We start from the raw sequence: 24,197 nt of genomic DNA on the forward strand, positions 1-24,197 counted from the left end.
TGGTCCTCTGAAAAGCAGAGACAACAAAACAAACAAGCAGCTGTAGTTTCCTGGCCAGCGCAGGAGTCTAACTCCTTCCCTACCTCTGCTCAGCCCTTGCTCCCAGGTTTGTACCGAGTCTGATAACCTGTTTCAATCCAGTCATCTCGTCTCTGAAGCAAAGAGGTTGGCTTTAAAGATTCTTTGTACTCTAAAATGGCATTCCAGGCTGAAATCAAACTAGGTCGGGCAAATTTGAACCTGTGCCTCCAAGACTTCTCTCTGTGGTACACGGAACGACCTACATATAGCCTTATATATTTTTAAGTACCCGCAGCTTTTCAACAATTCATTGATATGTTAGCTATAGTCTAGCTCTAGAATATAAACCTTGTGCCAGAAAAGGAAGCTGAAAATCTAAACATACTGGAGCATTGTGAGAACACATCTTGATAATGATAAAAAATTAATATATTATATTGCTGTTTGCCTAATAATTATTGACTCTGAATAGATGTGGACGTGTTAGCAAGTGGCCATTGCTCTAAATAGCCAACTCAAATTGACATACTGCATCCTGGGGTACAGAGAGACTTCTTTATGTCTGCCCGTCCCTCTGTTATTGGTAACAGCTTGTTAAGCAGGCAGAATACCAGTGAACACTACACCTGCTGGAGCCAATGCTTCCTTCCCCTGCTCAAGCTTCCCTGAGTGGCTAACTGGCCTCTGGGCCACCTGATTATACTTTATGGTTTTCATCTTAACGACAGAACAAGGTTAGAACTGGTGTGTTGAGGCCACGTGGTGAGAACTGTAGAATTTGTATGAGGAAGGACTGAGACTCACAGTACTTATGTTCATTATCAGGTTTCCTGGATTTGCAAAGCCTGGCATGGAACAATACTTGTTGGCCAAGCAGCTAGCAAAACCCAAAGAGAAAATCCCCATCATTGTAAGTTTGTTTGTTCTCATGAGTTTGCTTTATTTCTAATTAAAGTGTTTTATAACGCCTGAGCTAAGAAGGCTAGTCTTTTTGGAAGTGTTGTTAAGCATGCTTACACTGTCCCATGTTGATAACGTCATTAGGAGTGCTAAAACTAGTCAGTATAAGTTAATGATTGTCACTGCTTCTCAGTTTTCTCCATGTTTATCTTTCAACTATTAATGTTCAACCATCGCTTGTGCACTTTAAAACTTTTTCTCTTCTAAAATGTCTTAGACTGTAATACATATTTTACATTCTGTCTTTCTACCAGCCTTATTTATTTAGCCAATGAGCTCGGTTAGAATATTTTGGTTTCTGCCCTGGTGAAAGAAGAGCAAGTCGTTAGGACAGGGTGCTTTTCCCAATACCCTGACAATAGGATTTCTTCCAGGAAACCAGCTGACAGCTGAAGTTAAGGGGCTAGCAAATAAATCTGGGAGTTAATGACACCATTAACAGTTTAATCTGTCTTGGTGAAATGATTATTAAATATGACAAATGCTCTTCAGTTTCATCCCATACTTTGATTGTTAATATATTTCTATCTAGGTGAAGTTCTAGGGGAAAAAAGATCTATGACTGTTTTGTAACCCTAGTGACTTAACCTGTAGCTGGTGGAGGCCTTGGATGCAATCTGCATGGCTGGAAGCAAGCACAAGGAACCACCTGCCTGTGATAAAATAACCAGGAATGATAATAGATCTTTTAATTACTTTTCCTCATCCATAAAAAGCTTAAAATTCTAGGAACCATCTAATAGAAGTGCAATATCCCAAAGCCCCTTGTAACCTTTGTCCCTCACAGCATATTTGGGGCAATTATCTTCTGAGTAATTTGATTTTAAGATTTGAGCTGAAAGGTGGTAGTGGACACCTTTAATTCCAGCAACCAGGAGGCAGAGGCAGGCAGATCTCTGTGAGTTCAAGGCCAACCTGGTCTACAGAGCGAGTTCCAGGACAGGCTCGAAAACTACAAAGAAATCCCGTCCTCCCCCACCCAAAAAAAAAAGAAGAAGAAGAAGAAGATTTGAGTCTTTTTGTTTGTTCTCACATAGCAAAAGAAATGGGAAAGCCATTGAGTCTTCAGGAGATGAAGACCATTTCTTTTGCTGTGTGAGAAGCTGGTCAGTCAGGCCTGCCCTCAGGCACAGGGGTCTATCTGCCAAAACCCCTGGGCAGAGACCCATTGTGTGCTTAGGATAAAAAATAGCATTGCTCACTGATAATATAGGCCTGGCAAGTTTGGGGACCAGGCAGTTGCTCTCTGTCCTCTTCACAGAGGATTGCTGCTCCACATGGGCCTCAGTTGCTGTCCTGAAGGCTTAGTAGAACCTCCGGGACATCGCCCCTGAGGCAGCTTAATTGTGTATTCTTAGAGATCTCTTTAGTGCCTTATTAATCATCTCCAGTTGTCATCCATCCTCCTTAGTGACCCCTGCCTGGACTTCTGTACCCATCCTGCATCCCCTCCACCACTTCTGGACAGAATGAGATGGGCATTCTTGTCTCCTTGCACCTGCTGGCCTTGCTGTGGAATTCTCAGCTCACACATCTCTCTTCAGCCCAACTGCTGGTCTTCTTCCTTTTCTTTTACTTCTAACCAGGGTTGAAATAGTGGTTGTCAGACTGTGGCCAGCCTCATACTGTCTTGAAGTTAGCTCAATTTAGCTTTAAATTGTGGTCTAAAGGAGGCAGTGCTTCTGAGCTCAGCTCCCTAGATGGGAGCCGGTTTCTCTTCATCCTGAGTGAGACAAGATGCCCACATGGAAAAGATGGATGGGTTCTTCTGAACAACTGTGCTTTTGCAGATACAGTGTCTGTGAACGACAGACCAGTCCTCCCTTCTGCCATAGGACTGCAGTTCTGAAAGGAATTGTTCCCTGCCTTACTGCAATTGTATTACCATTTTCCCAAGAAAATACAGAATTAACTTGTCCTGGATCATTGTTTAGGTTGGAGATTATGGCCCAATGTGGGTTTACCCTACCTCTACTTTTGACTGTGTGGTAGCAGATCCCCGGAAAGGTTCCAAAATGTACGGTCTGAAGAGCTACATTGAGTATCAGCTAACACCTACCGTGAGTACCTGCTCTAAATGAAGCTGCCACAGCTCTTGTTCTCCTTTTCAGTACTTGGCATCCGTAATGCTTTGTTCTTTTTTCCCTTATTTTGCAGAACACTAATCGATCTGTAAACCACAGATACAAGCACTTTGACTGGTTGTATGAGCGTCTCTTAGTTAAATTTGGGTCTGCCATTCCGATCCCTTCTCTTCCAGACAAGCAGGTGACAGGTGAGCATGAGCAATGGTGTTTTAGATGACAGGTGGAGAGCCAGTTATGTTATACTCCTGATGTGCAAGAGTGCAAGTGGTCACTCATGCCTGTGAAGACTGGACAAATGTGGAACTTGCCTGAATATTTCATAGAAACTTATGGTAAAATTTGCCATCAGAGAGCTGTGTCCACACCTTGAATTCTAGAAAAGTCATTGTCTCTATTTCCTTCTACCAGAAAAAAAAAAGAAATACATTTTTTTTACATGTGAGAAACAGAACCTTAGAAATAAAAATTATCTGAACAGCCTAAAATGAAAACAAAAGCTTGAGACCCAAATGACAGGAGACTGCTCTGCCGCCCTGCTCTTTTGTGTATGGGGAACACACGGAGAAGCCAGGGCCTCTGGGTCGTTCATGATGGAGAATTCTTCATTGCTTACTCAAACCCTCTCCCTTTTCTTGTTTACTAAAAAGTGTCGCATTTCTTCCACTTTGTCCTGCCCTTAAAAATCTTGTGGTAAGTAAGCTTTGGCGAGTGCTCAGCAGTTAAGAATGTACACCGCCCTTGCAGAGGACCAACTAGCACCCCATGCTAGTTTCTAGCACCCCATGATTGCCCACAATTCCAGCTTTGCCTCCACGGGCACCTGCATTCATGTGTGCATACCTACACACAGATGCACGAGGTCACACACATGATTTAAAATAATAAAATTATCTTTTAAAAATGAAAAACGGGCTGGAGAGATGGCTCAGCGGTTAAGAGCACTGACTGCTCTTCCAGAGGTCCTGAGTTCAATTCCCAGCAACCACATGGTGGCTCACAACCATCCGTTATGAGATCTGGTGCCCTCTTCTGGTGTGCAGATATACATGGAAGCAGAATATTGTATACATAACAAATAAAATCTTTAAAAAAAAACGAAAAACTCTCTTCTAAGCAGTCCACCTGTCACCAGACACCCCCTCCCCATGCATCTGGGCAGAAAGAGTTTGTTGCCCCTGTCCTTAGAAACTGTCATCTCAGAACAGGAGTCCTCTAGTGTGGGACCAGGGATGAGTGTTTGAGGACTTGGTGATCATAACTTAGGACACAGGATTTATAAAGAGGCTGAGCTTCCCAAAACCTGAGAGTTTCAGTAGAGAGGTAGAAACTGTTCACATGACAAAACCAGTCCACGTAGAAAGGAATGAGTGGAGGGTGACTGTGAGACTTAGCCAGTCGGATCTAGAAGGACCTGGGACAGAGGACAGAGGGGTTGGGAGGAAGCAAGGCCCTTCCCAAAGAGAAGGCCAAAGAAGGCTTAACCCTCAGTAAGAGTTGGGAACTTAGGGAGGGACCACAAATCATCTTATCCTGCCAGATGGCACTGCCTGGGTGAGACTTGAGCATTGCAGCCCACCCTGTCTCGGGGGCTAGTCCTGGGTGCCTTTTCTGTGCTTACAGGTAGGCACTTTGGTCTTCATAGCACACAGCAGGGAAACAGAACCCAAAGCATCCGACAGGCTCTTCTGTCCTGCTAAGGGGGTGTGGGGGTTGTGTTTGATCCTGAAGCTTTCTATGTTGAAGTTATGAGATTGAACCTTTAGCTAGAATTATTATCTTCAAGATACATAAGTCATACTCCTTAAAACTTTATATTTTACATTGTTTTCTGTTTACTTTCCTCTGGAAAAGCTTTTGTTTTGTCTTTTTGTCGTTTTGTGTAGATAATTTTTTTTAGTTTTAAAAGAAGTCGTTGGGGCTTGGATTAACTTGCAGATATTGTCACAGTGGGATGGAGAGTGCTGTACTGCTCCAGTAGCCCGTCTGTGATGAGTGATGCTGCAGCGTTTCCATAGCGCATCCATCCCAGCAGCCCCGAGAGTGATGCTGCAGTGTTTCCATACATAGCACATCCATCCCACTCAGTGTCAACATACTCATAAACTGCTCTACACCCCATTCAGATTATCCCTTTTGCTTTAAACCAGAGCTTTCTTTTAAAACTCTAGATTTGATTCTAGTTCTTTCTTCGTGTTATACATTTCAGTCTGTGCCCTTGAATTTTATACTCTTCTCCAATAGAGTAGAACAGCATGTACTTCATGGTTCTTAAATGAACAGACCAGGGTTTTCATCCAAATAATTCAGTATTGATTTAAAGCATCCTAGAGTTCTCAGTCCTTCCATATTAAGGTTTGTCTTTACGGGGGGGGGGGCAGCGCATGTAGCCAGGGGCATGGTACAATGGTACAGCAAAGCAAACAGCAGTCTCCATCTGAAGAAAGTCAGGCTTTGACCACATTCTGGAGGCGTGCAGAAGACACTGAGAGGCACACAACAGCCTTATTTCCCCTTCTTCCTGCCTGTGGTACCCACAAGATTAGTGCTGTGTATAGACTCCCTCACTGATCTCCCAGAAAAGGAAGAGGAAGTCTGGGAAATGACATCACAACACTTGTCCATGCAAGTTCATAGGTGACACATTTGTTCACAGATTTCATTCTTTGTAAAAACAGGACAGAAGCAGCCAGCTTATGTTTTAGGTTCCAAAAGATTATTTTCACATTCTTAGTGAAAATGTAGGTGAGGCTTATGGAAAATGGATAAACATAAGTCCCTTCTACCTCCTTGGTTACAAGTCTCTGGAACCTGGTATAAAGACCTGGTCAGCATAAAATACTATGCAAAGTCCTAGTTGAGCCAGTTGTGTCTGAAGGATTTTCATAAGGAGGAATAGTAAGTTTCAGTCACTGGATAGTAATGGCCCTGATTCTTTTGCTCCAGGAGGAGTTCAGGGTATCCCAGTTTGTACACCTGCCAGGCTCTTCTGTCATTGAAGGAGGCCACCGTATTTCCCAAGGCTGAGCCTGAATTCCAAACCATTAAGCTTTTATAGTACATGCCCTGCACTCCTACTGAGTGTGCGGTGGAAGTGCTTGCAGATTCGAGAGGCTTTGAGTGAGCCCATGGTGTTCATGTGCCACTGTTGGTAGATGGGTACATCTTACTGGAAGATTGACTCATGAGTGTATGCTCCTGGAGGAAAGTTGAGGCTGCATTTTCTGAAAATTTACTTGCAGTAAATCATCAGACACAAATGCAGAACCTCAAACCATCACACTTTTAGGAAGATGTGTCCCGAAGTACAGGTAGACAGAGGCTTCAGACACAACAGCAGGGGCACAATTCATAAAGCCCTGGTGTGCTGGACACTAAGGCCAGATGAAACGCTTTTCACAGGTTCTGGTGTTCAAGGCTAAGTCCCTGGCTTGTGGGACTTGAGGTGGCTGGGTTCACTTGGGTGGAGTGGGTTACTACATGCAGTAAGTTCATTCTTTGGTGTACAGTCCTATAAGTCTTGATAACTACTTTTATAATCTTGTAGCCCCTGCTGTATTTGCAGCACAGGATAGCTCTGTTGTTTCACAAAGCTTCATGGTGCTTAGCGTTTATCTCCAACTCTTTCCTCCAGTCCTGCCCTTGAAAATATCTGATCAGTTCTTTGTTGCTATAATTCTGCTTGTTCGGACAGCAGGTGTGAAGCAGAGGCAGAAACGGGTGGATCTCTGTGAGTTTAAGGCCAGCCTGGTCTACAAAGCGAGTTCTAGTACAGCCAGAACTGTTGCACAGAGAAACCCTGCCCCCGCCACTTTAAAAAAACTAAAAAAAAAAAAAAAACACCAAAAAACAGTAATTTTGCCTTTTCTAGAATCCATCATGAGTGGAAACAGTACAGCTGAGATTCATTCTTTTTTGTTGGATCAAAATTCTCCTTTATTGCTGTTATTAGAGTGTGTGGATACACTAATTCTTTATCTTTCATTCATTGAAAACCATTTGGACTTGCTGTTTCCAGGTAATTGTAGCATTACCAGTATAGATATTTTGTTCTTATTTTTGTTTGAGACAGAAGCTCACTGTTAGCTCAGGCTGGCCTGAAACTCATTACATAACCCAAACTGGCCTCAATGTGGTACTCCTCTTGCCTCAGCCCCCCAGTACTGTGATTACAGACACATTATGACTTGAAGCCTAGAAAATAGATTATTATATGAACATGAACAAATTTTCTTTGGAGTAAATTCCCACCAGTAGAACCAATAGATCAGTTGGTTTGCTTTGTGCTTATGACTTTGTCAAATTGGCTATGATTTTGGAATCCACATCAATGATATCGGAACCTGTCCATGAGTCCACATCTTTACCCACACTTGGTAATGTCTGTTTTTTCATTGATTTTGCTTGACCAGTCTTGTAGGCATGTAGTGGTGTATTTTGTTTTTGTTTTCATTCCATACTGGTGGGTTGTGTAGAGTATCTTCTCATGCACTTAGTCCTGAAATGTCTATTCAAAACTTTGGTTCTTTGTTGTTGTTGTTGCTAGTCTATTTTTATTGCTGAATTTGTTCTGTATGTTCTAGAAACATTCTCCATCAGGTGTATATGTGCACATGCTTGCTCCAACTATAGCTTACCTTTTTGTTCTCTAGAAAATGTGTACCAAAAGCCATTAATTTGAAGAAATCAATGTCTTGCAGTGACAAGTATCTGAAAGAGATAGTTTAATTAAAGGGGAAAGGTAGGCTCACGTGGTAGAGGTTTCACTGTGCCTGTCACAGCAGAGCAGAGAGTGGATTGAGGGGGTACCTCTGGTAACCCACTCCACCCAAGTGAACCCAGCCACCTCAAGTCCCACAAGCCAGGAACTTAGCCTTGAACACCAGCACCTGTGAAAAGCGTTTCATCTGGCCTTAGTGTCCAGCACACCAGGGCTTTATGAATTGTGCCCCTGCTGTTGTGTCTGAAGCCTCTGTCTACCTGTACTTCGGGACACATCTTCCTAAAAGTGTGATGGTTTGAGGGTCTGCATCTGTGTCTGATGTGTCTGTCTGTGGTTATTGTGTGCTGTGAGCATCCCGATTGTACAGACTCAACTGACCATCTGTATGATTAGTTTCTGGACTCCTCGACATTCATCTACAACCACACTGTGTTGATTGCTGTTGCCAAATCAGATAGTGCACATTCTCAGACTGATAAATTCTTTTTTAATGTATTTATTTCTATGACTATGGCTCTTTTGCCTACGTGCATACATGCTTCATGCCTATAGCAGCCAGAGGAGGGCATTGAATTTCCTGGAGCTGGAATTACATATGGTCATGAACCATCATGTTGGGTTCAAACCCAGGTCCTCTGGAAGAGCACCCAGTGCTCTTAACCACTGAGCCATCTCCCCACCCCCTCTGTGTATAGTTTTGAAGGGTAGGTTGCTGGTCATGGATCCTCAGCTGCTAATTTTCCATGCTGCACAGCCAGCAACTTCTCATTGCCTTCTGTCCTGCACTGTCCACACGACAAGTCAGCCCTTAATTCTTTCTTCCCACCCAAGCACCAACCTGGCTGCTTTGACACTGGGCTTTCTTTTCTTCTCTGAGCAGTGTGATTCTGCTGCGTCTAAGAATAGAGCTCTTTTGACTCCCAATCCTGTCTTTGCCATCTTGCATTTCTTCTGATTGCTGATGTGAATTTTCTGTCTGAATTCTTTCTGCAACTCTGTCTCCTTTAGGGTCTCTGGTTGTTGATTACTGTCACGTTGCGCTTTAATTTTTCTAACAGTTCTTTGCAAATACTTACAGAAATTGATTTTTGTCAGCTAAATTCAATATCTAGCTACACACAGTAACAATTTCTGCTGACTGGTTTTTTTTTTCTTCAGTACAGATCCTATCTTGCATCTTGTTGGCCAAACTCTAATTGGTTTTTTGTTTGTCTGTGTGTTTGTTTTGTTTTTGTTTTAAATGAACATTGGCCCTATGTTTTAGCAGCTCTGGATTCTGCTGTTGCCTTCCCAAAGGTTGCTGTTGGTTTTTTGCTTGCATAGGGAACTGGCCTTATACAATCTCAGAATCTCAGAACAACATCTCTCTTGCAGCTCAGTTGTTTTCATGTTTGTATAGTAAAGATTGGCATCCTAAGATTTGCTTCTCCACATAGACTGGCAAGAAGCCTGGGATTGATTAGACAGAGCCTGTGCCAATGCAGTTTCTTTCATCTCTTGATGTAACTATAAATAGAAGAAGGCACTCAAAGCTGGGATCCCTTCAGGTTGTCCCAGCCTTTCTTTCTCCTGGTCCTTTGTTTTGTTGTTTTTTCTGGAGACAGGATCTTAGTGTTTTGCCCAGGTTTGTCCCAGACTTCTGGACTCAGATAACCCTGCTGCCTTAATCTGCTGTGCAGCTGGAATGACACTGTGCCTCTCTTGCTACCTAGACCCTGTTCTGTCCCTCATGTGTAGTCTCCTGGTTGGGCAGGAGCATGTGACTTAGGCACCCTCTGGTCCTCACTGTTTTGCACAGCTTCATCCTAGAATGTGCTTGTTTCTGCCGTCTTTGCTAAGCACAGCCACTTGCTCTTCCTCTCACCTCTGAGGTTGACCTGGCCACCAGTACTCCCAAGAATGGGCATCTCCCTTGTTCCAAATCAAGTGAGCCTCCTCCTGTGGCAAGGATGCTGCAGCTGATCTCCACAACCTGCTTTGCCAGGTGTGGCCTCTGAGGAGTGTACATTGCAGCAGAGGGATGGAGCAGCCCTAGACAGAATGCCACAAATTCTCCATGTTCTTGGTGGAAGTTGAGCAGTTTTCCAGCAGACACTTGTCAGGTGGCTGTTTGTCTTCAATGATCTCCAGAGCAGGCTGTGATTATTTTGTTGACATTGTATAGCTTCCTATTGATTCTTGGGGATAGGGTTACTTGAGGTCCTCACCTGGCTGTGTCATAATTTCCACCTTTAGGCTGTCAGGTGATACTGAGTTTGTTTGGTAAGAGCATAAAGTCTCTGCTCATTTGATGTTGGCTGTGTCATGCTTGCCAAGCTCTCTACTTCTAAAACAGGAATAGTTGCTCAATAAGCATTGTTTTAGCATGGCTGTTAGCTCTGGGGTAGGTATGTCAAGGGATAATCATCTTTGCCATTTGACTTTATAAGACAAAATAGAAGGGCTGAAGAGCTGGCTCAGTGGTAAAGAGCACTTGCTGCTCTTGCAGAGGACCTGGGTTCAGTTCCCAGCATTTAGGTGGTGGCTCACAATTGCCCAAACACTCTAGTTCCAAGGGATCTGACACCATCTTCTGACATCCTTGGGCACCAGAGACACATGTGGTACACAGACACATATGCAGGCAAATATTCACATGTGTAAAAATTTTAAAAAAACAAAACAAAACTAAATGAGAGAGAGAGAGAGAGAGAATGAGTGTGTGTGTGTGTGTGTGTGTGTGTGTGTGTGTGTGTGTGTGTGTGTGTGTGTGTGTGTGTTTGGTGGGAGGGTTGTTTGTTTAATTTGTAGGTAAGGTTTTTCTGGGTAACCTAGGCTAGCCACTAGCTCCCAGTGCTTTGAGAGCTCCATGTGTTGGGTCACAGATGTGTGTGTGGCTTCAGGGCTTCTTGCTCAGGTCTGAGTGCAAGTGTTTAGTACTTATACACTTGACTATTACATTGCAGCTAAGCATGTTTGTCATTTACTTCCTAAGAACGGCACAGCAACTTCCACTAACCACACCTCTATTGCCTATAAAGCTTCATGTGCCTGCCCAGAAACCGGCCTAAGGATGGTTTCCAAGCTACAGGCAGTTTTCCATTTTGAAATAGTTCTTTGAAACATGTTTGCAGCTAACTTTGTTAGTCTTGCCAACAAAATTAAAGTATTTGTTAATGTGGTAGATTGGAATTTCATTCTTTTATAAAAATTAATTTGTGTGTGCGCATGCATGTGTGTGCGTATGCGTGCAGGCACTTGCGCTTGAATGTACCTGAGTGTATATATGTGCATGATGCGCACCCAGGAGCCCATGAGAGGCACTGGATCCAGCCCACGGAGGTCAGAAGAGGTTTCAGACCACTCGAGTTACAGGTGGCTCTGAGCCAACATGTAGGTGCTGGGAACTGACCTGGGGTCATCTGAAGAGCAGTTAGTGCTCTTTGCTGCTGAGCCATCTCTCCAGCACTACAGCGGTGAAGACAGGAGGATGGCTGAGGCGTGCTGCCTGCAAGCCTCGCTGTAGGTTAGTGAAAGATGTTGTCTCAACGGAATAAGGCAGAGTGATAGCACAAGACACTCAGCGCTTCCTTTGCCTCCATGCGCCCTCTCGCACACACACGCTCTTTCCATGCATCGTGCACATGCACTGTACTCACACACATACACACATCCCTCTTGCGAGTTTCTGAGCCTGTTACAAATGGCTTTCTGCCTAGTATCCAGTAGTCACAGGAGCTGCAGCATGTTAATTCTCTTTACAGTTGATAGAGCTGTGTGTCACCGTGAGTGTTGTCTCTTGTAGGTCGCTTTGAGGAGGAATTTATCAAGATGCGCATGGAGCGGCTCCAGGCCTGGATGACCAGGATGTGCCGGCACCCGGTGGTGTCGGAGAGTGAAGTTTTCCAGCAGTTCCTGAACTTCCGGGACGAGAAGGCAGGTGTCGCCTGGCACTGTGGTCACAGGGAAGTGGGTGCTGGCACATTCACAGAAAATGCACATCTGGAAGGAGCCACAGCAGTGTTTTTTTTTTTTTTTTTTTTTTTTTGTCAGTCCTCCCAACAAAACAAGAAAGGACAGAAACCTAATCTCATATGCAGGAAGTGTGTCGTGTAGACTGGGGACATCAGCCCCCTGTGGGTGGCATAGGTGAAGAGTGTGCTTAGATGCAGTATTTTCCAGAGTGCTCTTTAAAATGGGCGTGGGGCTTGGGAAGAGCTCTTGGTGCACAGCATGAGGACCTGAATTCAGATCCCCACCCCCACGTGGACACACTGTAACCCCAGCTCTGTGTGGTGTGGAAACAGAACTGCTAGAACTCGCTGACTACCGGGGTCAGTGAGAGGCATCTAAAAGGAATACGATGAAAAGTGATAGAGCGGGATACCCAAGGCCCACCTCTGGCCTCTCACATATGTGCTGGCTCACATGTACACACACACACACACACAGAGAGAGAGAGAGAGAGAGAGACAGACAGACAGACAGACAGACAGACAGACAGACAGAATAAACCCCGCAATGTGGGCCTAAAGACGAATGGGCTATGTGAGCCTTCCGTGTCTTTGGTCTCCTGATACCTAAGCACCGTGTAGGAGAGTACAATCAGAGACTGATTGTTCATCCCAGAGCCAAGTCCTTCTGGGAGCAGAGGTCCTAAACCAGAGTAAATGCTGCTCTCTGCCTGCTCCCTCAGCTTTGCTCTGCCCGTGGTTATCTGTTCCTTGTGAAAACCAAGGCAAAGCTCCTACTTGGCACCTCCTTGTCAGCTTTGGAAGTAGCCGTCTCTTGATAAGCTTGTAGTGGATTCCTCGATGTTCCTCACTGTATCCTTTATTCTCCAAACTTGTTTTCTCTGTAACTTTACAGAGAGCAAGTATTGCAAATTTCATAAAACACTGAGAGTGAAAACATGAGCCAGTTCAGAAGCAACGGCAAATGCTAACAGTATGACCCAGGGAAAACATTACTAAGTTACTTTTGTCTTTCGTCTACTCATAGAATACCTTATCTCTGATTGGAACCTTCAGAGAGAGATGTCCTTGCTAAATTTCATAGAGTTTTGCCTGGGAGAAGCGATACATTTACAAATTGCTTAAGAAGAATAAATCTTAGACATTGGTTGTTTTGTTTTACATGAAGCTGCCTCACAGCATTGATAACTCACCATAAAAGTGGTAGAAAAGAAAAAAGAATGAACTTGGAGTTATCCACTGTGTGTCATGTTCCCACCCCCACCCCCAGCCTCATTTCTTTCCTGTTTGTCGCTGTGGGCCTGGTAAAGCATTATCCTTGTGAGACCACAGCTTCCTCACCAGCCAGAGACTTTGTAGGACTAGAGAATGGTGGGATGCTCTGCTTGTCAGTAGCTAACACAACAGTGAATAGAGAAAACCCTGAGACTGCCTAGAATCACTAGAAATAAGTGGTTATCAAGGATAAAGTCATTGCATTTTTATCATCAAATCATTAGGTTAAAAAAATCTTTCAACTGCAAAATTATCAAATATTTAGGAATAAATACAAGAAAATACACAAAGAGCCTATCTGTAAGACTATGAGAATTTGACAGAAATTTCAAAAAGGACCTAAGATGTCATTTGTGAAAACTCAAAGGGAAAGAGTAGCTGAGGGGCTTAACAGTGGGGCTAAGGAGACCCAGAACAGACACAAAAAAAGCAAGTCAGGCTTGGGCACAGGCTCCTGTAATCGCAGAGCCGAGGAAGCAGGGAAAAGTGGATCTTGGAGCTCACTGGCCAGCCAGCCTCACCCAGTCTGCAAGCCCCAGAGACACAATTTCAAAAATGAAGGTCCGTGGATCTGATGCACTCTTACTCAGAGGACACTGTACATGGTGCATGAACATACACTCAGACCCACATACATACAACATGAAAAAACTCATCTTTAAAAGAGTTAAAGCAGTTAATTTTGTCAGTCTGTTGGAAGCCACTGCAAAAGTAATGTGGCTGAGTCTGTTCACTCACAAGAGACTCGGTCTCCTAAGAACAGCCTGTACGGCAATGCTGTGGTTTTCTAGGCATCGGCCTGTGTTGCTGAGGATGAGGGGTGGACATGCTACTTCCTGAAAAGAGGAAGCAGTCCCTCAGCTGCTTCTGCTTCTGCTCAGGGAATTGGAAGAACGGATCAGCCCTGCTGGCAGCTGCAACACTGCCATGTTCTTTCTTACAGGAATGGAAAACTGGAAAGAGGAAGGCTGAGAAAGATGAGCTGGTGGGTGTTATGATATTTTCCACAATGGAACCTGAGGCTCCTGACTTGGACTTGATAGAAATGTAAGCCATTGCCTGACTTTCCTGCTACTCAGTCTGCTCATACTTCCTTTGGCTCACGGTCTGGGCCAGGGCTGCAACAGCTGTAATTTACATCTTCAGAAAGGAATTTCTATCTGAGTGGGGCTTGCAGTCAGATGTTGTCCATGGAAGTCCCATCATAGCTGGCTAATCACTGCTTCCCTGGGTTCTGTTTCATTGTTAGCATAATGTTAGTTATTTTCAATAAAGTGATGAGACAAGGTGTCAGTAGCCACCCACATCCATGCAGCACCCAACAAAGCAGATCACTTTGTGTCAGCACTTAGGATCAAACCCATGGCTTCAAGCAGTCTAGGTATTGTGTTTGTCTCTGATATTACTGATGTGACTGACAGCTGTCTCTGGTCCCAGAGAACAGAAGTGTGATGCCGTGGGGAAGTTCACCAAGGCCATGGATGACGGGGTGAAGGAGCTGCTTACAGTGGGACAGGAGCACTGGAAGCGATGCACGGGGCGTAAGTGCTGTCCCCCAGACTAAGCTGTGACACAGTCTTCATGGGGACCCTGTCCCACACACGAGGGGCAGGATTGAGCTGCCTAGTTCCACTCTCAAACCCTTGCCCTGACCTCACTTCTCCACACCAGTTAAAACCAGAAAATTGAGCCTAACAAAGGTAGCTCAAGAAGTATCATTAAAAAAAAAATTAAAAAAAAAACACTAAATTGAGTTTAATGATGGGTCTTTGAATTTCGTAACCTTGGGAAAATTAATCTTTCTGCAGTTTAGAGGGGTACTTCTTGTTTAGTTGGTTTTGTTTTGCTTTGCTTTAATTTTTGAGGCGTGGTCTGACTTGACCCTTTCAAGTGACACACAAGCATGTGGCATGAGGCCCAGCTCACGACTTTCCTTTTAGTCTTCATGTGCCTCTTTTAGGATGTGACATATTTGACTAAAGCCATAGTTTTTAGGTAATAACCTACATACTTGGTAGAAAGTATGATTGATATTAATATGTATACAATAAAATATAAAGAAAGACTTTAGGCCACTTCAGAGGGACATGATATATCAGCTGCAGCTCTGATCACCCTCCCTAGGATTAAGAATTTCTTAATTACTGTCCATGATGTGTGTCCTGTCACATTGCTGAGCTTTTTTCTTGTGTTCCCTGAATTGTGCAGCTGTGGTGTCCCCGGATAGAATAGTGAAGCATGCAGAGACACCATCCCCCGTAAATGAAGCCTAGGAAGGGAGTATGGTGCAGAGCCAGTTCCCCAGCACGTAGGGAGACCCTGGGCTCAGTCCCTAGCACTGACACAAAAGAGAGAGAAAGGAAATATAAATAAAGAATTCAACTTTAAAAGGAATGAGTTATTTTAGTTGCACCTTTGTAGAAGGCCGAGATAGCAAACTTTTTAAATGGATGCTCTCTGATAGAATTAAATCCCTTCTGTCTGATGGCTGGAAGTTCTGTGCCTTAAATAACTCAGACCACAATTATCAGCAAGGAACACTGACACAAGGCTGTTCTTTGTGAGTGGAGGAGAGAGGAAGTTGTTTGTTTGGGGTTTAACTCAGTGATACCTTCTTCCTTTCTTTTGTTTTTGGTTTTGGTTTTTTTCAAGACAGGGTTTCTCTGTGTAGCTTTGGAGCCTGTCCTGGAACTCACTCTATAGACCAGGCTGGCCTGAAATTCACAGAGATCCACCTGCCTCTGCCTCCCGAGTGCTGGGGTTAAAGGCGTTTGCCACTACCACCAGGCTGATATCTTCTTTTCTTGTTTACAGTTTTTTTTTTCAAACCTCTAAGCTGTACAGTGAAAACTGTGTGTGCAAATAACATGAATGTCTTTAACCACAGAAGCAGGCAAATCATAGATCCAGAGTAAACGTGTCACTGACATTACCCTGCAGCTGAGGTCAAGCAGTGGTTTCTTTCAGAAGGCCACAGGTGCCTCCTGAGGGAGGGGGTCTGTGCAGATGCCTGGTGGCCTAAGGACTTCTGTGGGTTCTCCAGAATGGTCCTCAAATCCAAGCCCAGAACCTTTGGGATGAATTAGGAAGCCCTCACATCCCCTGGGTGAGCCTTTGTTGCCACACTTAGTTGTATTTGTCAAACCTTCCATATGGAGATGGTGACTCTGGTATCCGGGGCTACTGTGATGCTATAGTAACTTCTTCTGAGTACTACTTTGATGCTACATGCACAGGAGTGGGATTTGGAGCGAGAAGTCCTGTACATGGGTTCTTTCCCTTTGCTCTGTCCAGTGAATGAGCGTGGGGATGGGTTGTTCATAATACTACTCGCTGCTAATTGAGCAATCAGTTAAAATCATATTTAAAGAAATCATTAGTTGAAAAGTCATTTCATCAGTATTTCATTAAGTAGTAGGCACTATTTTAAATCATTTTGGATGCCTTCTATTATGTGTCACTTCCAGGAAACTGTGGGATGCGTTTCAGACTGCTCTGAGGACTGATGAGCTTAACGATTCTTTTCCAGCCTTACCCAAGGAGTATCAGAAGATCGGGAAGGCCTTGCAGAGTTTAGCAACAGTGTTCAGCTCCAGTGGTTACCAAGGTACATCTGTATTTGTTTAGAATTTCTCTTGCTGATAAGAGCATAATAATTGTCCACATTCTTGAATTACTTCAGTACCTGTATGTGTTGTGTGGTGAGCATATCAGGATAAGGGGTGTTTGCTCAACTTAGAATTCCTTAAGCATAAGCCCTGACGACTTTGTCTTGTGGGCCCAGCAATGTCCACAGTAGGTTCTGGTGAGCTGGTTACCGTGCTGTGAGCTGCCTGTTTTCTGGGCTGTCATTGCTGTCAGTTAGTATGTGATTGCGTATTTATATTGCATGTGGTACTGTGGCAAGTATTAAAATGCTTAGTATATTGTATTTTGAATATCATTCACTTTACTAAAACTGCTGTTTTTAAAGCCATTCAAGCTCCTCTAAATGGGCATCTGTTCCAAGGAGATGTGGGTCAGTGTTGTTGAGCACAGTCTCAGAGCAGTGCTAAACAGTTTTTATTCTCAAAATCATGTAAGTGAGCTTGATTCCCAAGGCTGTCTTAATTACATCAGACAATTCTTTTGCTGCATCCCTGACAGTGTGGGTGGTTACAGTAGGACAATGTAAGGATTGCTAGGATGCCCCCCCCCCATGAAATGTTCTGTAGTCTTGGGGAGTCTCATATGTTTTTGGTAAGAGAATCGTGAGACGGCCTAAGGACAGTTCCTACATCCAGGAGTCAAGCATGTCTTCCTGCACACTCTTCTGCCAGCTGAGCCGGGTGCCTCAGATGCCCATTTGAGGGGCCTTCCCCTGGGCAAAGGAAGAAAGCTGGTGAAAAACAGTAATTGCCATGGAAGGAAGCCTAGCATACATTTGTACACCCAGAGTTATTAACATAGCACACATTTGTACACCCAGAGTTATTAACTTGTAATTTAATCCCAGTTACCGTGGGGGACAGTGGGCTCTGACTGTGGTCCTGAAACTGTAAAGGACCCAGGCATTGGCACTGCGTTCCCAATTCAGATTACACCTAATAGTAAGCAAAGGCTTGGCAAAGAAAGGGTTCTCCCTACAGAAGCTGTTTAATGAAGAGTGAGTGAATGATGTAGACAATGGTGTAGAGATGATCACACTCACTTCTGGCAGTGTGAAAACTAGAATTAACCAGAAACTGATTCTAGATCTGGTTTAGCCAATTTTGACGGTGTTTTAAATTTCCTAAACTAAAGGCTATCAATAAAGTATATATCAAAACCTGTAAGTATAAAGAAAAAATTTGTAACACTAGTTGTTTACAAGACAGCATGCAATTCATTTCAGGGGAAACAGATCTGAACGATGCAATAACAGAAGCTGGGAAGACGTATGAAGAGATTGCCAGCCTCGTGGCAGAGCAGGTATTTCATAACCACACTTCCCAACCCACGTCCATTGTTTAAATCCTGATAGACACCCTCTTTTCTGCTTCTGTGGCTTCCTGTTAATTTTTAGTGATAATGGTTTTTCCAGTGAATCCAGGTGTGGTAGCTCATACCTGTAAGACCAGAACTTGGGAGGCTGGAGTAAAGGATAGCCTTGAGTTCAGGGCTAGCCTGGGCTGTATAGTGAGTTCTAAGCTGATCTTAGTTACAGAGTAAGATCCTTTCTTAAAAAGACAAAAGAAAAAATCTAAATGAGGTTTGGGTCTGTGGCTCAGTGGTAAATGGCCTAGATTGTTCTTCAATACTTGTGGGGCCCCCAAGGACTGTTTTCTATTAGGAAAACTAATCCTAAGTGCTTAACATTGAGTGTTCTAGTTTGCCTTCTGTTGCTGTTATGAGACATTCTGGGGAGGCTGGAGAGATGGTGCAGCTGTTAAGAGCACTGGCTGCTTTTCCAGAGGTCCTGAATTCAATTCCCAACAACCACATGGTGGCTCACAGCCATCTGTCATGAGATCTGGTGCCCTCTTATGGTGTGCAGGCAGAATACTGTAATAAAAAAAGGACATTTCTGACCAACAACTTGGGAAGGGGAGGATTTATTTGGCTCATACTTCCAAGTCACAGTCAGTGAAGACAGAAACCTAAGCATAAACCATGGAGGCTCCTTGCTGGCTCACTCTGCAGCTCATGCTTTCTTACACAGCCAAGGACCATCTGCCGAGGGATGGTGCTGCCGAGCTGGGGCCCCCCTTTTCAGTTAACAATCAGATTGTTGTGGGATATTTGATCACACTGTGCCACTCTGAGACTGTTAATAAAGTTAACCTTGAATCAAGGGGCAGAGCCAGCAACTAGCTGACCATAAGTAGCCTTAGAGAAGCCAGGGATTTGGATAGACAAAAAGGAAGGAAAGAGTAGGATAGAGTTTGGCACTTCTTTTAATTTTGGAACAAATGTACACTTCTCATTAGTTTCTTCTCCTTGATTTTTTAAAAATTCCTCCACCAGTAACAGCCAGCCTATGTCTTGTTACAGCCAAAGAAGGACCTCCACTTCCTGATGGAGTGCAACCACGAATACAAAGGCTTTCTGGGCTGCTTCCCGGACATTATTGGTGCTCACAAGGTAAGGGCCAGTGTTAGGAGGAGCTGCCAGACATACAGCACTGTCACAGTTGTTTAGATGTTACTTTTATCCATGAAAAAAGAAACTACCTGGATGTGGTGGCACAAGCCTGTAATCCCAGTAGTCAGGAGGTAGAGGCAGTCAGGTCTCTGCAAGTTCAAGGCCAGCCTGGTCTATAAAGTAAGTTCTATGCCAGACAGGACTACAAAATGAGACACCCCCATCTCAAAAAGAAGGAGAAGTAGTGGTAAGCTATAATGCCCACCATAAAGTGTTACGATAAATCTTTCCGCCAAAAGCCACTGAGCCCACCGCCACGTGTACGCTTTACGCAAGCTGCCCGCCCGAGTTAGGGCCCAAATGAATACACAAACTTGTGTTAGGTACAATGCTGCTTGGCCAATGACTAGGACTTCTCATCTGCTAGCTCAGTCTTAATTATCATAAATCTATATATTTTATAAGACTTATCTTATCAGACGCCTTATTGGCGTCCCTCCTTGCCAGTGGTTCACATTGTACCACTGGAGCAGGAGCGGAGGGGAAAAGAGAGCCCTTCCTGTTTCTCCTTTGCGTAAATATGAGTCTTCTTGCTATGTCACTTCCTGCCTGGATCATCACTTCTCTACTACATTTCCCAGAATCCTCTTTGACTCCTAGTCCCATCTACTTGCTGTCTCATTGGCCAAACAGTATTTTATTTAACAATCAATAAGATAAACATACACAGTACATTCCCCATCAATAAAGTTTTAAAACTAAATTTAATAAGTGGTTTGGTACATCTTCGTGTTTTAATCCTGTTACTAGCTCCTCTGTGGCACTCTTAGTGTCCTGAGGATCCTTGGATTTATTAGGAAAATCTCTGCAAAGGGCTGGTCTGTGATCTTAGCACTGCTGCAGGAAGAGCAACACATACAAACAACCTTTGTGTCGTTCCGCTAACTCAGTACTGTAGTGAGTATTCACTCAGGAGGATCGCCCTTGTCAGAATTTATGCAGCAGCAGAGTGGAGTGTTAGGCACAGAGCCTAGTTTACACATAAAGGTAGAGGATTTTTTTTTTGCAGTCACAAATAATGAGCAGTGTGGTGGTGCCGGAATGAGGTTCCTTGGCAGCATTTACAGCTACTTCCATCTGAGAAGGAGTTTAAGCTGATTCAGCACCTCTTACAAAAGGTAGAATAAAGCCAGTGTGTACACTCAAGCACCAATGCATAAAACAGTGTTTCCTAACAGGAGAGAAAGGATACGAGCCCGTGTACTGTGTACCAGCTACATGCACCTCCATGTGGCTTTCCGGCCATCAAGCCTGTTCTCCTCTGTACTCTTGAAACACCAGCAGCATAGACTTACACGGACAGCCTGTTTCTCTTCTCCTGGTGCATAAAACTGCAGGTTCTAGTGCTGTTGCATTTTTAAGAGTGACATCCTTTGCTCCCGAGAGACTTGAAGGAAGTTGACTCAGGTGCTGACACTCTCTGTCCTTAGTGTTGCAGTTTTCCTCTTCAATACCAAGTCTGTAGAATGTCAGCATTGTGTTAAATCAGTGCTTTTTTGCTTGTCTTCTTAAATACTGTTGCATGTATGTATTTTCCAGGGAGCAATAGAAAAAGTAAAAGAAAGTGATAAGCTGGTTGCAACTAGTAAAATCACCCCCCAAGACAAACAGACGATGGTGAAGCGAGTCGGCACCATGTCTTATGCTTTACAAGGTAAGAGAGAGGTCATGAGTAACCAGTGGAGAGCCACTCCCACCCCTGCAGCATTAAACCCCAAGTGTGAGCCCCTGTGAAAGTCAAAGCTAACTTGGAATGTCTGTCTTGCTTACAGGTAGCATTTTATTTTACAGACAGACTTGGAATAGCTGTGAGTGAAAGCTTGGTTAAACCTGTACATCTTATAACTTCTCGGAGACATCAAGACCCCTTTAGTAGCCTTTACTATCATAGTGTTCTGTTAAATTCCAGCTTCCAGAAGTGTGTAACCTCTGTGCCCCAGGACTGTAGGAATCATTTAGGCGTGACTTACTGCTAGTAAAAAGAAAGCATTAGCTGATCTCTAGAGATTTGCCTATGTGAGAGCAGACAAGAGCAGTAAGTGGCCATCTCTGTGTTTGGTGAAAGGGTGACACATGTGCCTTGGCAGACTGGAGGCCATCAGCAGTGTTCAGCACACTAATCAATGACAGCCATCCATTACTAGAAAGTGGCTCTGGCTGTTGGCGTCTGCCTGTTTCCAGGCTCTTAACAGAGTTGTTCTGAGAACAAGCCAGCCAGATCAAGCAGAGAAATCGCATGTTGTCATTTGAAATCTTGCTGGGAACTAATCCCTGGGATAATTTTGTTGTAGCTGAGATGAACCACTTCCACAGTAACCGGATCTATGATTACAACAGTGTCATCCGCCTCTACCTGGAGCAGCAAGTGCAGTTCTATGAAACGGTAAGTGGCTCCCAGCCCAGGCCTGTGCACATGTGGAGAGAAGGCTTCCTGCTGTGACCTTGACCATACAGAGACAAGCTATTTGTGATCTGTACTCCTGAGTAAGAAGGGGGTGCATTGTGAACAGAGTTTGGTGGTATGGTTTTTTGTTTGTAAATCTTTAAGAATTCCATATCCTTCATCCCTTTTGAGTAATGGTGAGTCAAAAAGTCTTCCTAGGGCTGAAGAGATGGCTTAGTGGTTAAGAACATCTGTTGCTTTTGCAGAGGACCAGGGTTCAATTCCAGCACCCACATTGGGATTCTCAAACATCCATAACTCCATTTCCAGGGGATCTGATGCACTCTTCTGACTTCTGCAGCACCAACAACTCACGTGCTATGTATACGTAAATACGTACATACATACAGGCAAAAGTCACATATAAGATAAAATCTGTCAATCTAATTTAGGTAATGCTAAGTTTTCCTTTGAGGAGCAGGCATTGGATACCAGTTTTGTAGCCTTGAGCAGTCCTGGTTGTGCGGCTTCCTTCTTTCTGAGCCTTTCCATGCAGAGGGACAGTGCTTAATGAGATGAGGTCACCCTACCACCCAGATGTTCCATCCCCTTCAGTTAGGGAAGGAAACCGGGACAGCCTGGTTTCCCAGTTACCAAAGGAGTCTCTTCAGGAAAACCACAGAAAAACAGTATTCTAAACATTTTCATTCTGAGAACTTGTAGTGCGTTCATCCAGTACAGTGTTTCCACACATCCTGTGGGTGGAGATGAGACTCAGACACTCGGAGAGCAGCACTGCAGCTGTAGAGTGAACACTTGAGGTGTCCTGTCTCTCTCATCCATGCTGCTGATCCCCTTGCACTCAGAGATGATGCAGGCCAGCCCTCAGCTCACATCCCTGCATATGGCACTCAGGGTAGCACAGGGACAGAAACACCTTCTGAATTCTTGAAAAGGCTGTGTTTAATGTACTTTATATATAATTGTGAATTATGTGTTGGCAACTGTTGGTTTGGAGGACGCTGTCATGGGATGAATTCCTTCAAAAGTGTTCTCCCTCACAATGGGGGTCTGTGTCCTTTAAATGTTGATGTCAGTTGCTGTGGAGTATGTTATATTTATTTCCAAGAAAATACTAGCAAGGCAGCTCCTAAGGTTCTTATAATGTTGATTTGTTAATTATCAAATATACATGAATAATATTTTTTAAGATTTATTTATTTACTATGTACACAATGTTCTGCCTGCATGTATGCATGCACACCAAAAGAGGGCACCTGATCTCATTATAGGTAGTTGTGAGCCACCATGTGGTTGCTGGGAATTGAACAGTGCTCTTAAACTCTGAACCATCTTAAACCCTGAGCCATCTCTCCAGCCCCTACATGTATAATTATTGACCTTGTAATTCAAAATAGAAAACCATGTACTTTGCCACTGTCTTGGCATAAATTTAAATGGTTAATATAATAGCCCTGGGTTCTATATTGATAATCAAGTCTTACAGCAAAATATAAATTATTAAAACTTACATTTTTGTTCATAGAGTAAACATGCACGAGCACCTACTGTATACTTAGCACCTACTGTATACTTAGCACCTACTGCACATGTTTAAGATGCCAAGATGAATGAGCAATCTGAGCCTTCAGGGGACACTTAGCGTCTTTATGGACGATACAGGCACATAACAGTTTCGCAGTTCATGCTGGGCTGTCAGAGATGCAGATTCTCCACATACCGTGGTAACAAGATGGGGAGTCTCGAGTGATCATTCTTGCCCAGAAAAGAAAGGGAGTCAGGGTAGGCAAAGTATCCAAGCCATCCTCCTGTTCTCTGGAAGAGAAGGAGCTAGTCTGGAAATGTAGCCCCCATCATGCAGCAGAGCCTGGATGGACAGGTGGGGCCAGGAAGGGGCATTTCCCATGCACTGTCGGGAGCACTGTGAGCAGCAGGGCTGTAGTGGCAAAGGTCGTCCCAGTGTGTACAGAAGAGACAAACAGACCATCTGTGTATTTGACAAGTTTATAATGTTTAACTCAGGAGGGTGGATAGAACCCTGTGAAGTTGTGATCAGGGTGATAATATCTCAACTGGTCTGTTTTCTCACCAGATCGCAGAAAAGCTGAGGCAGGCCCTCGGCCGCTTCCCTGTTATGTAGACCAGGACAGAACACAACATGGACTCTGAAGTGCTTCCTCTGACCTGGGCCAATGCAATTCCATTTTTCCCCATCACAAGAGAGAGAAAGAAAGGAAGAAAACCAAAAGGAAATAAGTTAACTAAAACCTGTCTCTGCCATTAGCCAGACTAAATGAATAGTTAGTTAAGGATGGCCTTCTTTGGTTCATTTCTACACATATTAGCTACCCAATGAAAAATGTCTATTTTTGGAAAATACTTAAATTTATCAAGATTTTGAATGGAGAAATAGGGGTTCCTCCTCCTGGTATTTTACACAGAATCGTAATTTATACATTACCCATGATCTTCCAGTTCTACCCAATGTCAGATAATTAATACTAATTGCTTTCTTAAAAATATGAAATATGCCAGAATAAAAAATATATCTTTATATATTTTTATAACTTTTAGTCCTTTTGGGGTCCCTGTCTGTCTAAAGAAGTCTGCACTCC

The 24,197-nt window shown here is 43.8% G+C and overlaps 1 protein-coding gene across 3 annotated transcripts in view; it reads left to right on the top strand.

Moving 5' to 3' along the window:
* Window positions 1-24,146, top strand: part of Snx9 (sorting nexin 9) — a 78,459-nt gene extending 54,313 nt beyond the window's left edge. For all 3 annotated transcript variants that reach the window (XM_035440425.1, XM_027401065.2, XM_035440426.1), the window contains exons 7-18: window positions 847-931; window positions 2,916-3,041; window positions 3,139-3,256; window positions 11,573-11,703; window positions 13,960-14,063; window positions 14,454-14,557; window positions 16,546-16,623; window positions 17,890-17,966; window positions 19,029-19,118; window positions 20,718-20,832; window positions 21,470-21,561; window positions 23,675-24,146. In XM_035440425.1, coding sequence (XP_035296316.1) covers window positions 847-931; window positions 2,916-3,041; window positions 3,139-3,256; window positions 11,573-11,703; window positions 13,960-14,063; window positions 14,454-14,557; window positions 16,546-16,623; window positions 17,890-17,966; window positions 19,029-19,118; window positions 20,718-20,832; window positions 21,470-21,561; window positions 23,675-23,722 — 1,168 coding nt within the window. In that variant the 3' untranslated portion in view covers window positions 23,723-24,146. The remainder of the gene's footprint in view (window positions 1-846; window positions 932-2,915; window positions 3,042-3,138; window positions 3,257-11,572; window positions 11,704-13,959; window positions 14,064-14,453; window positions 14,558-16,545; window positions 16,624-17,889; window positions 17,967-19,028; window positions 19,119-20,717; window positions 20,833-21,469; window positions 21,562-23,674) is intronic.
* Window positions 24,147-24,197: the final 51 nt, after the last annotated feature.

Source organism: Cricetulus griseus, chromosome 2 (assembly GCF_003668045.3).
Source record: "Cricetulus griseus strain 17A/GY chromosome 2, alternate assembly CriGri-PICRH-1.0, whole genome shotgun sequence".
Classification (NCBI taxonomy): Eukaryota; Metazoa; Chordata; class Mammalia; order Rodentia; family Cricetidae; genus Cricetulus; species Cricetulus griseus.